The 15,370-nt window shown below is 34.4% G+C and overlaps 1 protein-coding gene across 2 annotated transcripts in view; it reads left to right on the top strand.

Annotated features, from left to right (window-relative positions):
• The window catches only part of GRM7 (glutamate metabotropic receptor 7), a 903,481-nt gene that overhangs the window by 568,157 nt on the left and 319,954 nt on the right, over positions 1 to 15,370 (top strand). For both annotated transcript variants that reach the window (XM_044656830.1, XM_044656831.1), the window contains exon 5: positions 11,324 to 11,464. In XM_044656830.1, coding sequence (XP_044512765.1) covers positions 11,324 to 11,464 — 141 coding nt within the window. The remainder of the gene's footprint in view (positions 1 to 11,323; positions 11,465 to 15,370) is intronic.

The following is a 15,370-nucleotide window of genomic DNA, read 5'->3' on the forward strand; positions in this document are numbered from 1 at the left end:
TTGAGGAAGAAAAGGGAATGAGATCTGACATAGAAGCAGAAGAATTCTCTTTTGGCTAGGAGTAGAGGCATCTTTTACTCTGAGATAGTGTAAGGAAAATTTAACATTAGTTGTTTTCTTTTCTTCTTTCCTATTTAAAACATGCTTCTGCTTATTCTGGTGTGGAGATTTCCTCCACAGATGCAAAATGTAAACTGTTTTCCAACTTACAGTCTTTAAGAATTGGTGGGGCTACTGAGAGGTCCAATAACCTCTTCATAGAGCCAGTACATGACATAGCCAGAACTTGAACTGAGGTTTCCCTGGACTCAGTTAATACAGGTTAAATCTGTATCCATTATATACAATTATTTTCCAAATAATAAAAACAATATAATATTGTACATTTGTCTAGCATCTTATGCTATTCAAAGGGCTTTAATGGGAATTATTTAATTTAAGTTTCAAAGTATTGATATGAGGAAGATAGTATGGTTATCAAACATATTCTACAGATAAGGAAACTGAGGCTCAGATCATCTAGCAACATCTAGGTACAAGGCTGGAATAGAAGACTGTCTTCTTCGGCATATTTTTCTTAACACTACATGATCATTTATCCCATTAGAAGTATAGTAAACATTTTTCAATGTAAGAGAGTTGAAAGATGACAATGGGTCAGTTTTGCCACAACTGCTGTCAGGGATTGGGAGATGGTTATCTAGTAGGACCCTGACAAGTTCAATGGAACTTGTTTCTATCAGTAAGGAATTGTATGATGTCTGCTTCTCAAAAATGGGTATAGTGGTCTGCATCCCTATACTTAAGTATATCAACATACACATTTATGCATAGATAAATAATTCTAAAATCCTACAACTAGAAATATTGTCATTATTTAGTCATTTTCATTGGTCTCTGGTTCTTTGTGATTCCATTTGGGATTTTCTTAGCAAAGGTATTGGAGAGGATTGCCATTTATTTCTCCAGCTCATTTTATAGATAAAGAAACTGAGGCAAACAGAGTTAAGTGACTTGTCCAGGGTGACACAACTAGTGAGTTTCTGGAGACAGATTTAAACTCTGGTCTTCCACACTCCAGACCTGGTGCTCAATCCATTGCTCCTATAGCTGTCCTATAAATAAACAGGAATAGGTTATTTTGCAAATCATTATAGGGGTTCTAAAGCCAAGAAGTGACTGCATGATGAAGTTTGACTGTACTTCTGAGTGACTACTCCCCACCTTGCAGAAGTGAATGCAGACAGTGGGCTAAAAGGGTCTTGGCTCCTCAAGCCAGCCTAGTGTAAAGCTGAGGTGCCCCGTGCCATTTAGCTTGGCAGGAGAGCTCTAATCCCATAATGCATGACTTGTTTTGAGAGAACAGTGATCACAGCTACTCATCACTCCCTGATGCCAAGGGAAGTTCCATTAGTATCTGTCAGCTCTGTATCGCTCAAGCTGAGTCCGCTGCCAGTCCTCCTGACCCTCTCTTGACGTTTTGACTTTCTGTTCTCATACCACCCTTTCATCAGATTTTATTTCTTTCTGGTAGGAAAGGTCACCTCCCAAATAGCCCGACTGGGCTAACTTTGTGCTCCATTGATTTGCATTGATCTACTGTTGACTGAAGAATTCAGTCGTTTTTAAGAATGGCACCACGATTCTGAAAAGAGTAGAATAGGGGCTCTAAGGAAATGTGTTAAAATCAGGTTTGATATTTTTGTGTTAAAAATTCAACTGTTGGACTTAAAGAAAAATCCTTTGTTTCTCTTTGTTCTCAAGTCAGAGTTTGGAGTTTTCATCACAAATCCTAAGCCAGCTGCCTAGGTTTAAATGGAAATTCAGGAGTGTTTTGGAGAAAAGTTGCTTTATTTATCTTTTTTGGGTCAAGGAAGAAAGACTTTTATTCTTATTTTAGGGAAAGTTAGAAATGAAAGTTAAGCCAAGAAATGCCTGTGTTGTTGTTATCAATCTATGTGCCTAAAATGTGCCAATGTACTGTGCTTTGTGCTGAAGATGCAAAGACAAAACATTGAAATAATCTCTGTTCACAAAGAATTTCCCATCTAGGAGAGGAGTAGAAGGTAGGGGGAATGTTTATCTAGAGGAAGATATAAAACAGAAAGTTATTTTTCTGAATTAAATATGAAATCATTTACCTTTTAAAAACTTCCACAACCTGCCCTTACCTTTCCAGGATTCTTATACTCTACTCCCTTTCACATATTTTTTGATCCAAGGACACTGGTCAGTGTGGAATAATGTGCTGTTCATAATAAATGACACTTCATCTCCCCAATTCCTAATCTTTATTTTGGCTCTCTTTTTGGCCTGGAATTCTCTCCCTCCTCAGTTCTGCTTCTTGGCATCTCTATATTCCTTCAAAATACACCAAATCTTCTCTTCTGCAAGAGGGCTTTCCTTTTCTTTCTACCTCCATTCTCACCAATTCTAGCACCCATGTTAATGATAGTGCTTTTTATCTGATATTATTTACCATTATATATATATAAAACAGAATACACACACACACATATATATTTCTTGTCTATAAGCTGTTGTTTGCATGTTGTCTCATTTATTAGTGTATGTACTTCTTGTGAACAAAGACTATGTATCTATATATTTTTTGGTATTTCTAGTGCTTGCACATAGTAGACATTTAATAAATGCTTTATGATTGAGTAACTGATTGGTGAGAAGGCACTAGAAACTAGTAGAGAAGAGAAATCAAGAAAGACTTGCTGTAAAACATAGCATTTGAGCTAATGAAAAAAGTTCCATTAGTACACTGTGGAGAGGTCAATTGATCCTAGGATAATAGGATTACAGATTTAGAAGTGGGAAAGACCTCTTTGACATCATCTAGTCCTACTGCCTCATTTTATAGGTTAGACTGTGGTGGCCCAGACTAATTAAGGAAGAAAGAGGTAGAGGGTTACTCACTTAGTAAGAAGCAAAGCCTTAATATGAACTTAGGTCAATTGGATCCAATTCCAATAACCTTTCCATGATACACTCACCTTGAAAAATCAATGTGTAATAATATGAGAAAAATAACTTTGTCTTCATTTCTAAAGATTGCATTACTAGGAATGTACATGCCAGTGGATAGTGTGCCATATGGCTAGGTGGTTAACAAGAAGGATTGGTTTTAGTAAATGCAGAAAGATACCATGGAAGTAATTGTGTATTTCTGAGTCAAAGAATTCTCCATATCTGATACAGTAGGCAGAGTTTTATTCTCAGAGCAGTTAGCTAGGTCTCCTGGGGACAAAAAACTAGAGCATTTCCCCTTGGGGATAATAGTATAATTTCCTAGGACCCCACCATTTATCTGAACCAGTCTTCCCCTTTAGTCCTTTTCCTTTTTCTCCTCCATCCATTTTTTTTTTTAAATTTTAAACCCTTAACTTCTGTGTATTGACTTATAGGTGGAAGATTGGTAAGGGTAGGCAATGGGGATCAAGTGACTTGCCCAGGGTCACATAGCTGGGAAGTGTCTGAGGCCGGATTTGAACCTAGGACCTCCTGTCTCTAGGCCTGGCTCTCAATCCACTGAGCTACCCAGCTTCTCCCTCCTCCATCCATTTTAACTGACTATTTTTACTTTCTTGGAAAGATAGTTAAGGTTTTCTTTTCTTTTTTTTTTTGTTTATTTATATACCTTCTATTTAATTATTCTCTTTTTAGATCTTGATTTAGCCAGCATATAATTATGAATAAAAGTTTTTGATCATTTTATTTCTTCTTAATTTTTATATTTTATTTTTCTGGAGGTCATTAAAGATTGTTCAATTTTGCAAATCTAAAAAAAGTGTTCCTTTTGCATAATTTCTCTGTTTTACTAATTGTTGATTGTCTAATTTCCTAATTTCAAGTTCAGTTCCTTAATCTTATTTCTGTTTTGTTAATGGATATTTTCAGTGACATATTTTTTTCCCATCGAGAACTACTTTTTATCTGTCTACATGAAAATGGATTCATTGTCTCCTCATTATTTAAAAAAAATAATAGATTGCCCATATTCATCCTGAAATTCTCCCTAAAGGATATACCTCTCTCATTGGAGGCCTTGCAATTTTTCTTTTAATATGTAATGGTTATCAGAGCAGCATTCAGATTGTCCCTCTATTACCCTTTTCCTTTGCTTTGGGATGGAATGAAAACAGGTCAAATTTAGGTAATAAACTGCAGAAATAAGTAGGAGAAGCCCCTCCTTGGTTCAGAAGAACCAGATAGAATGGGAGTGACAGTAGGGTTTATATATGATAGTTGATGGCATGTGAATAGTTTTTAAGAATAGCTATATGGATAATAAATAAGAATTGGAACCAGGAATTCCAAGGAGATTTCATAATCATAATTATGTTTTCCTAGATCTAGGAATTCTCCATGTTTGATACCAGACACAGTTATAAATTCAAGGCAACAAGGTTTCCCTAAGGCCCTTGGTCTTCTCTGTGGTCAAATAACCAGGACATTTCCAATTTGGGATTGTCCTAGATAATCTATAAGGACTCTCCCATCTCTAATACTCTGCAATTATGCCTATGACCAAATATAAATGCTCAGTAAAGTCAAGTCAACGGCTTTATTAAATATCTTCTTTGTGCCACTCATGGTTCTAAATGTTAAGGATAGAAAAAATGGGGGAAAAAGGTTCTTGGTTTCAAGAAGCTCACAGTCTAATGTGTAGAGACAATATAAAAACGACTCTGACAGATAAAATAGAGACAATAAAGTAGAGATAATCTCAGAGAGATGTTATTCAGGTTAATGTTACTGAGGAAGACTTCTTCCAGAAGGTAGGATGTCAACTGAAACTCCAAGGAAGGGAGGGAAGCCATTAATCTCTAAGAGTCAAGAAATCATTTATGGTTGGTAGAAAAAGTGGTTTAAGAGGCAGTAGGGAGTGTCCCTAGCATACTGGGGATTTCCTTCTAGATAGGTTTCTGGTTGTGTGGGAAATGGTAGTAGTGGGCTAATTCAAAGAGGTGTACTAATGGGGTACAATATGTGCCATCAGGTAGCTTCCCATTTTAATTAATTATTTTTCATGATTGAACAGTAACACTGAAAAAATAAATTGAAAAGAAGCAGACAAATTAAAGTTAACTTCATAGGCTGTAACATCATCATAATCAGCTTAGTGACAACAAACAACATATGGATCCAAATAATAATGTAATTATGATGTACTAAATAATGATAAGGACACAGAATAAATCATAAAAAAAACTATGTAAAATTTCCCCTGGATCTTTGAAGAGATACAGATGTTTTAATTAATTGTTGTTGCTGATTTTTCCCCTTTTTTCTGTAATTCTTTTTTGTAAAGGATAGAACCCTTTTGATATGATTGGGTGGAGAGAGATATAGGAAGAAATCTCTTTGTGGCTTTGGAGCCAACAGATTTAAGTTCAAGTCCTGCCTCCAACATATATTGACTATGTGATCCAAACACCGTTATTTAAACTCTCAATGCTCCTAGCAAATCTCTAAGAGTATAAGTTTCAGAAAAGGTGCCAATATGCATTGATAAAGGGGGTTTCCCCACCTGTAAGTTCTCTGTATCAGTGAAATCACAGATCCAGGCTCTGTCTCCCTTCCTGTTCCCTAGCTGTTAAGCTGGATTTTCCCATAGAAGTGTAAGTTCTACTAGCACCCTCTAAAACTGTAGTGCCATGGTATAAAATGCCAGTCACCCAACTGCAGCTAAAACAATGATTTTTGATCTCAAGTGGAGAAATTAACCTTGTTCTTGCCACAATCTACCTGCAGCCACTGCATGAACTTTATGAGTTTAAGTAAGAATGAACATTACCCTTGTTGAAGCCTTCTGTGGGACCATAAATCAACATATGGTGTGAAACATAAATTGATTGCTATAGGAAAAGGGATGTAAAAGATAGCATTCATAAATTTTGTTTCATATATTAGAGGTTATGAGTGTTTACTATTTATTGCCGCTATAACACTACAGCAATAATGTATGTCATGATCGTAATTGGATACCAGCCAAAGTCAAATCCACAAGTTTCTCATGAAAGTCACAATTCTAGACTGTAAGAGTGACTTAGCATGGGACAGGATGAGCTAATAATTTGATCAGAGGTGAATCTTGGGAAGTTTTTGATATCCTATCTTTTTTTAAGCTGATTAAAAAAAAAGAGTCATATTGATGTCTTTCATTTCTGTTTTTGCCACTATTATCCACACCATTACTAGCATTCCTTCCTTCTTTGTTTCTAGAATTCTTCCCTTTTGACTAAGAAAAAAATAACAAAAACTGCCAGCATATTCATCAGACACTGAATATGACAGTTTATAATCATATTCTATTTTTTCTCCAAGAAAAATATATTGCTGAATATTTTCATCTGGTATCTAGGGCCAAGATTCATTTTTAGAATTTCGGAGCTATTGGCTTTTGTATTAGTATTCTGTTCATTTACATGACTGTAGTTTTGTAAATTGTTTTCTTAATTCTGTTTTTCTTCACTCTTCATCAGTTCAATTCATCTTCCATGTTTCTCAGAATTTCCTCATATAGTTCATTTCTGATCATGTAGTAACATTCAGTTTTATGCATATATCATATTTTTTTCAAGCATACGCCAAGCAATGATCATTTACTTCATTTCAAGTTCTTTTTACTAACATAAAAATGTCACTAGAAGTATTTTGGCAAACATGGGAACTTTCTATCTTTTACTTTCATGGAGATACGATTTTATTGATTTTTTTCTTGCATTTCCTGTATTTTCTCCTATGTCCCTCCCCTCACAATCTTGTGATGAAGTCATCCTTTATGAAAAGGGACTTTTTTAGAAGAGGAAGAAAAGAGAAAAAAAATAGCAAAATCCATCAAAGTATCTGCACTTATTAAAAAGATTCAGAGGAGGTTTCATATAGTTTAATGAATTTGTTCTTGGGCTTTCTCTTTATTTAATATATTATACCTAAATTTCCATTTGGATATCCATGTTGTTTGTTTTTTAACTAAATTGACGGTGATTGTCACTATCATGTTATAGCATACAAAGGATTTAATTTTTCTACTTATTTTGAAATTATTCATTTTTTCCCCTTTATTGCTGCATTCTTTGTTGTGACAAAAAATTGGAAAATGAGGGGGTGTCCCTCGATTGGGGAATGGCTGAGCCAAATGTGGTATATGATGGTGATGAAATACTATTGTGCTATAAGGAATGATGAACTGCTTGATTTTTATAAGATCTGGAAAGACCTCCATGAACTGATGTGGGGCAAAATGAGAAAAACCAGGAGAACATTGTACACAGTAACTGAAATATTGTGGGATGATCAAATGTAATTGACTTTGCTTCTAATAGCAATGCAGAGATCCAGAACAATCCTGAGTGACTTATGAGAAAGAATGATATCCATATCAAGAGAAAGAACCATGGGAATAGAAACACAGAAGAAAAACATATGATTTATCATTTGTTTTAAAAGATTACACTATTACAAAAATGAATAACATGAAAATAGGTTTTGAGTGATAATACATGTATAACCCAGTGGAATTGTGAAATACTTTAAAAATAATTAATTAGTTAATTAAAAATTAAAAAAATAAATTCATATTTTTCTGTGTTCTTATACATGATGTGTTTTTGTAATGGTATCATGTGATACAGAAAAATATGTGTTTTATTTAAGATTTCTTTCCAGGAAAGGCCATTTGTTTCAATTATTAATTTTCCAATAATAAATTCAATTATATATTTCCCCTTTAAATTTATTTCTACTAGATTCATCTACCTCTGAAAGAGGAATTATAGAGCTTTCAATAATTATTATAATAAATAATTATAATTATTGTTTTGCTACCTGTGACTTCGAACAATTCAGTTAATTATATTTATTGAGTATTTATCAATCTTGATGCTTATGCAACTTTGTACATATTGGTTTAATATAGATGTTATTTAATTTTCTTTAGTGCTCCTAAAATTATCTGAATGTTTTATACTTATTGTTTCATAAATTACATTGGTATCCCATAACATTCACATAGTGTAGTTTGTTTAGACATTTCTTCATTATTGGACATTTCATTCTGTTTCTAGTTCTTTATTACTACAACGTACTCCTATGAAAATTTTGATTAATACATGCCCTTTCTTTTCTCTTTGATCTTTAGGATAAATATGCCTAGCAGTAAAATGTTTGAGTCAAAGGTATGGCATTTAGTAAAAATTTTTAGAGCATAATTGCAGATTGTTTCCTGGAATGCTTGAATTAGTACAGAAGCCCATCAACTGTATATTATGGCACCTTCCTTTCTGTAACCCCTTAAATATGAATGAATGAAAAAATATTAAAGAATTAAATACTTCTTTAGTGCTTAATATTTTTTCATTCATTCATTTATTTAGTGAATTCATTCATTCATTCATTTGGTGCCAGGCTCTGTGCTTAAGAATGGAGATGTAAAGATTTAAAAAGAGAGTCTCTGCTTTTAAGTAGCTTACATTCTAACAGAGGAAAACAACACATATTGGGAAAAAGCAATGATGAGAGTTTTGTTCTGGAGAAATAGACAACAGAAGGGGGGAAGGCACCAATGCCATGCAGAGGATAAGAAAGGTGGTTGAGATTTGAATGTAAAGCACAATCTTTTGTCTAGGGGCAGCCAGAAAAAAAAAAGGCATTAAATACACACATCCCTAGTCAATCACTGATTAACTGGGTTGGCCCATAGAGGCTAAGCTCCAAAGATCAGTATTTTATTTTCACCAGATACTAGCCATGAACTGAGGAAGGCCTTCCTTCATATTAGACATGTTGTTTTTAAATAGTTTTCAGTGTGTAAGTGTTTTGTCATCACTTCCTTTGCACACTTTACAGATGAAGAAACTGAAGCAAACAAGGTTAAATGATTTCCCCAGTGATTTTTCCCAAGAGTCTCAGGCCACTTGAACTCCAGAAGATGAGGCTTCTTGACTCCAGGCCTGGCAATTTATCCACTGTGCCACCTAACTTAGTTGAGGAATATTCCTATGTTTTGACATCTTTACCAATTTGCTGGGTGTAAAATAAAATCTTAGAATTATTTCAATTTGTATTTCCCTTAACATACATGATTTGGCATAGACTTTCATGTGGTTTTTAATGCAATTTTTCTTTTCAGAACTGTTTGTCCCCTTCCATTTTTACTCAGCAATTTTTTCCCTAGGATTAGTTTTGCTTGTACTAATTTGATACTAGTATATTCCCATAGGTTCCCTAATGCAGTCCTGTTTTCCTACTTTATCCTAAATTGGTTTTGCTGATGCTTTTTTTTTTCCTTCCTTTCTTTTTTTTCCCCCTTGGGGCTGTTTTGTTACTCCAAGAAATATTAGTTACAAAGTATTCAGTCAAATATGGTGGCTGTTACTGCACATCCTAAAACTTAAGTTTCCAAGTATACTCCACATCAACTTACCATGACCATTTATATCTTTTTTAATGGTATCAATGTTATTTCTTTCCTTCCATCTTAAATTTAATGCTGTGTATTGGTTCCAAGGTAGAAGACTGGTAAGGGCAAGGAAATGGAGGTTAAGTGACTTGTCTAGGGTCACACAGCTAGGAAATGTCTCAGGCCAGATTTGGACCCAGAATAGTTCTATTTCTCAATCCACTGAACCACCTAGCTGCCCCCCCACCCATAACTCTTAATGCCAGTGTGCCATTCCTGTGTTTTTGGTTCCTTTCTACAAATTCTGATACTAGTTATCTTTGAATGAAAATATCGTCTCCTGTGGTAATTTCATCAGATCAATAACAAATCTTACTTAGGATTTTCCTCCTAAGGTTCCACTCCCACCATTAAAACCCATTACGAGGCACTTTCCTTTCTTACTTCACCTCACCTGCAGGGATAACATGCTTAAAATGCCACATTTTCATTTCCCTAAGACAAAAAAACATTTTCAACTCTCTCCCTGGCCCCTTCCTTGGTCCCTCTTAGACCCTCTTGCCCCATATCTCTCCAGGGTTATCAGCGAACTGAAGAAAGTACTACCTCTCTTCTGTCCACATCCCTCCATAAAGGAGGGACCATTTTGTAGCTCCCCAATGTCTGACCACTTTTCTCTTTCCTCCTAGATTCAATGTTGATTGAATCCTATCATGTGCCTCCTTTGTACGCTATTGTTGTTGTTATTTTATGATCTGTAGAGAGTAGAGGAATCTAGGTGGTCCAATGATTTCATGGAATCAGGAAAACCTGAGTTTAAATCTGGATTCAGACTCTGAGCAACTTGCTTCATCTATGTGATTCAGTTTCTCATGTATAAAATGGGATAATAATAGCATCCTCTTCCTAGGGCGCTTGTGAGGATGTAATTAGATAATATTTATAAAGCCCTTTGCACATCTTACTTTGCTATATAAAATCTAGTTCTTTTTATTATTTAAAGAATTTATTTTCATGTCCTTTTTCCAGCGAGATTTTCAAAAAATTTGCTTTCCATTAAAGTACAATACTTATTATCTTATGACCTTTTCAAAATTCTTCTTCTTTTCTTCTTTTTACATTGGTCTCACAATTGGAATCTAACCTTCAACTCTATTCTCCGTCAGTCTTTTTCTTGTATTTCAGTAGTTTGCCTGGTTTCCTGCCTACTTGTTTTTTCCTCCTCAGATCCTTGACATTGAGCATGTAGAGCTTTTTCACATTGGACTGTGTATCGACCCTGTATCAACTTTATTGGGAGAGGATCAATTACACTTGGGTCTCATTGTTTTTTCCTTTTTACTAGCTGTGATCTGATGGCTTCCTCTCATCCACACTGCTGCAATTCCCTTCCATTACATGGTTCAAGAGGATCACTGATTTGTACCTCTTATAAGATGTTGGAAGGAGTTGGGGGGAAGGTTCAGTCCCTTGTGTGTGGACCATGAAGCATAGGTCCATCAGGTTTTATGGACTAGCAGATTATGGGGAATGGCATGGCATATGGGCCAGTAAAGTATTGCTGTAGGAACTGCAAATATTTTATTATTTCAGAAGGATTTTACCTTTTATAGATTTTCTGTCTTCTTACCCCATAACAACTTCAATTACCATAGAATTACCACTTATTTTTTTTCAAATTTTTTGAATTGTTCATTTGAAAAAAATTATGCCACAAACATCTACTTTGCCATCTTGCCAATCATGTGACACAAATAATATCTTCCTTTGGTTTTTGATGGACATGGAGAAAATATATTGTTATTAACAAAAAAAACAAAACAAATACCAGCTGTGAATGGTATTTCTAGCTTTGGATGTTCCATGCTATCTCTGCTCTCATTGAACTTTCCACTTTGTTCCATTTAGGTTTTGATACATACTTTACATCACGTACGCTAGAGAACAACAGAAGAAATGTGTGGTTTGCAGAGTACTGGGAGGAAAATTTCAACTGCAAGTTGACAATTAGTGGATCCAAAAAGGAAGACACAGATCGAAAATGTACAGGTAATCTTGTTCTCTTTGCCCTTCTTCCCCTGCTACTCTATGCAGTCTGCGTTGAAATGTCTGCCTGACTGACAGAAGGAGGCTTGGTTGGAGACAAATTGAATGACTAAATTAAATTTTACTAGATTTTGCAGAAAATGGAGGAGGGACACAAGTCTTGCTGAACAAGAGGACTCGAGATAGGGGCAAAAATCTTTTCAGAATGTTTGTATCTTTGTAACTGTTAGTTACCCCTGATTCTGTGAATTCAATGATGAGATCCCCATTCTTTGAATGTTTTCTTTAATAAAACATCATTATAGATAGGACTATTAAATAATTTTCCCACTGATTGCAATCTTTTTCAAGTTCTACATCTGTACCTTTGACCTATATATAAAGCATCATTTATATGTCTGACACAACTAAAAATATCAAGATCCTGAAGTGAATAGAATGCAGGACTTAAGAGTAAAGAAAGTGTGAATTTGTCTTACCTCCTCATCCATGGACAAGCCATTTTGCCTCGCTCAGTTTCCTCAACAATAAATTGTGGGGTTGCTTTGAGGATCAATTGAAATGAATTACGGCAAGTACTTTGGAGATATTGATGAAAAAGTAATAGAATTAATAATCATTATTAATAACGTATGCCTATCTAGGTACTAATCACTTCTGAGTTTTATAGGACTTGCAGATTGTCTGCTCCACTGGCTTTGGTATAAAGAACCTGGGCTTGTCTCCTTGTCACGAAGAGGACGGTGACTAAGCCTTTAGTGGAGGACCCAGGAATGATGATGATGATGAAAAGGAGAATTAGCTTTATCTGTTATTCAGTACCTTATCAATTGGAGGACGTGTGTGTGTGTGTGTGTGTGTGTGTGTGTGTGTGTGTGTGTGTGTGTGTGTTTGTTTTTGAGCTTACTAGCCCTTCTCTACATCTTTGGTTCAATGTAAAATGACATTTATCATGATGACCCTGAATTAGTATAAGGTTCTTAATGCCCTCTGAATCATCAAGGGATATTCGATTCACAGAGCACTGGACCTTAAGTCAAGAAGACTTGAATTCAAATTCAGAATCAGACATTGACTAGGTATTTGACTCTGGGCAAGTTATTGAACTTCTTTCTCCCTCAGTTTTATAATCTGGAAAATGGTGATGATAATATTAGTACCTAACTCCTAAGGATTTTGTGAAGATGAAATGATAGAATACTTGTATGTTGTAAGCTTTAAGGTGCTATATAAATGCTAGCTGCTATTATTATTATTAATAATTTACCTGCTTTATGCAAAGCCCTGTGCTTTGGGGCAAAAAAATGAATAAAACACAATATCTTCTATTAAGCAAATATGAGTCAAAAACATTTTGCAATGGGTATCATGAGAAAGATACAAACAGTGGTTTATGAGGAATTAGGTATTTTCTAGAATATGTGAATAAAACTAAGGATTTTTCCTCAATCATCCTGGATATTGACATTTTTCATAATAACCCATTTTTGCTGTGGAAAAAATGGGAAAATTTCATTTTTTACCCTTTAATAGAAAATACAAAGCATCCAAATAACTAAAAACCTAAATCAATAACCTTGATTTTTTTTTCCTGCATGATACTATAGTCCACATATATTGGAAATATTCAAGTAATTAGTGTTTTTTCCCTTATTTAATTCAAATGTGGAGTACTTAGCTCAGTCACATGTATTTTATACATGCTTAATTAATATTTGTCTGTCATGTAATGTACAAGATCAAGAATATTGAATCTGAAGTAGAGATGGGAAGGAAAATTATTCTGACAAGTTATAGATCTTTGTCTCAGGTGTGTTACAATTTTTTTTGTCATGAATTAATACTAGACTTCTTGTTTTTCACAGTTGCTCTTTTGTGACTAAATGAATAAATGGCCAGATTTAGTCAGAAGTCATGGCTTAAATCTAGGACACACACACACTTAGAGCCTGTGTAATCATGAGTAATCATCTAACCTCCCACAATACTCTAACATTATAAATTATCTGACAGGTGCTGATCTGCTTTGATAGACAGAGAAATCACAAATCCAATATCTGGTCATTCCATCTCATCCCATCCCATTTCACTTTCTGTGGCAATCATTAATTAAAAATGAATAAATTAAAATTTCAAAATATCGTTCTGAAAAAAGGGAAAGCTAGGATTTCTACCCCCAACACACACCTTACATTGCATGTATCCAAAGATACCCATAAGCACAATAACTAAAATAAATATATTTCCAAATGAATTGTCTTTTAGCTTTCACTACTGCCACTAAGCTAAAAGGAAACATATTTCCTGGAACTGTTTTTGCCTTCATTCTATCTGTATGCAGGCAAATAGATACCTTTCTTCCGGACCTTAAAAGCATGAGCTTTTGACCTATAAGCTTGACTAAATCCAGATGCCAATATAATGATTTTTATTAACTGCAAAGGCTCTGAGGTTAAAGAAGGTTTCATGTTTTGAGTGGGGAAATTGGATGAGCTCTTTCTTTTGGATATTTCCTTGTATAAGAAAATTTGGAGAAAGCAAGATATTGATGAACGAATGGGGAAGATTTGGGGATTGAGTAAGGATAAACAATTGTATTTCCTAGTAAGGACCTTGATTTTGAGATGAATATCATAGTCTTAGTAAGTGGTATGAATGAAGAAATGAATTGGAGAAAGATATATGGAGAGGCTTAGCTTTAAAGATAAGATTAACTGAGAAAAACAAGAATCTTTCCATTGAGATACATTGATATCTAGTCTATACTCTTTTATTTTATGGATGAGGAAACTGAAATAGAGAGATGTAAATGGTTTACTTAAGATCACACCATATTTCATACAAACATTGTATATTAGAAAAGATATGGACTGTAAAGGAATCAGCAGATTCATATAATCTTGGTTTTGTTTATACAATAATTTTTAAATTTAATATAATCAAAACTCTTCATTTTACGACTTGTAATGTTCTCTCTCTTTTTTGTTCATCAATTCTTCCCTTCTCCATAGATCTGACAGGTGTACTCTTCTATGTTCCCCTAATTTGCTCATAATAACACTATTTATGTTTAAATCACATACCCATTTTGACCTTGTATTGGTATAGGATGTAAGAAATTTATCTAAACCTAATTTTTGCCATTCTGTTTTCCAATTTTTCCAGCAGTCTTTTTTTTTTTTTTTCTAATCAGATAGTGAGTTCTTTTCATAAAAGCTGGGATATTTGGTTTCATCAAACACTATCTTGCTGAGGTTATTTACCCCTCCTCTATTCCATTGATCCACACTTCTATTCCTAAGCCAATTCCAAATTGTTTTCATGATTTCTACTTTATATTATAGTTTAAAATCTGGTACTCCTAGGCCACCATCCTTCACATTTTTTTCATTAGTTCCCTTGATATTCTTGACCTTTTCTTCTTTCAGATCAACTTTGTTATATTTTTTCTAATTCTGTAAAATAAATTTTTGGTAGTTTGATAGATGTGGCACTGAATAGGTAAATTAATTCAGATAGGATTGTCATTTTTATTACATTAGTTCAACCTATTCATGAACAATTAATGTTTTACTACTGTTTAGATATTTGTGTGAAAATTGTTTTGTAATTGTGTTCATATAATTCCTATGTTTGTTGTGACAAATAGATTCTCAAATATTTTATATTGTCTACAGTAATTTTTTTTAAACCCTTATCTTCCGTCTTGGAGTCAATACTGTGTATTGGCTCCAAGGCAGAACAGTGGTAAGAGTAGGCAATGTGAGTCAAGTGACTTGCCCAGGGTCACACAGCTGATCTACAGTGATTTTAAAAGAAGTTTCCCTTTATAACTCTGGCTAATGAGCTTTGTTGGAAATATATAGAAATGCTGACAATTTATGTGTTTACTTTGTATCCTGCAACTTT

This window comes from Gracilinanus agilis, chromosome 1 (assembly GCF_016433145.1).
Source record: "Gracilinanus agilis isolate LMUSP501 chromosome 1, AgileGrace, whole genome shotgun sequence".
Classification (NCBI taxonomy): Eukaryota; Metazoa; Chordata; class Mammalia; order Didelphimorphia; family Didelphidae; genus Gracilinanus; species Gracilinanus agilis.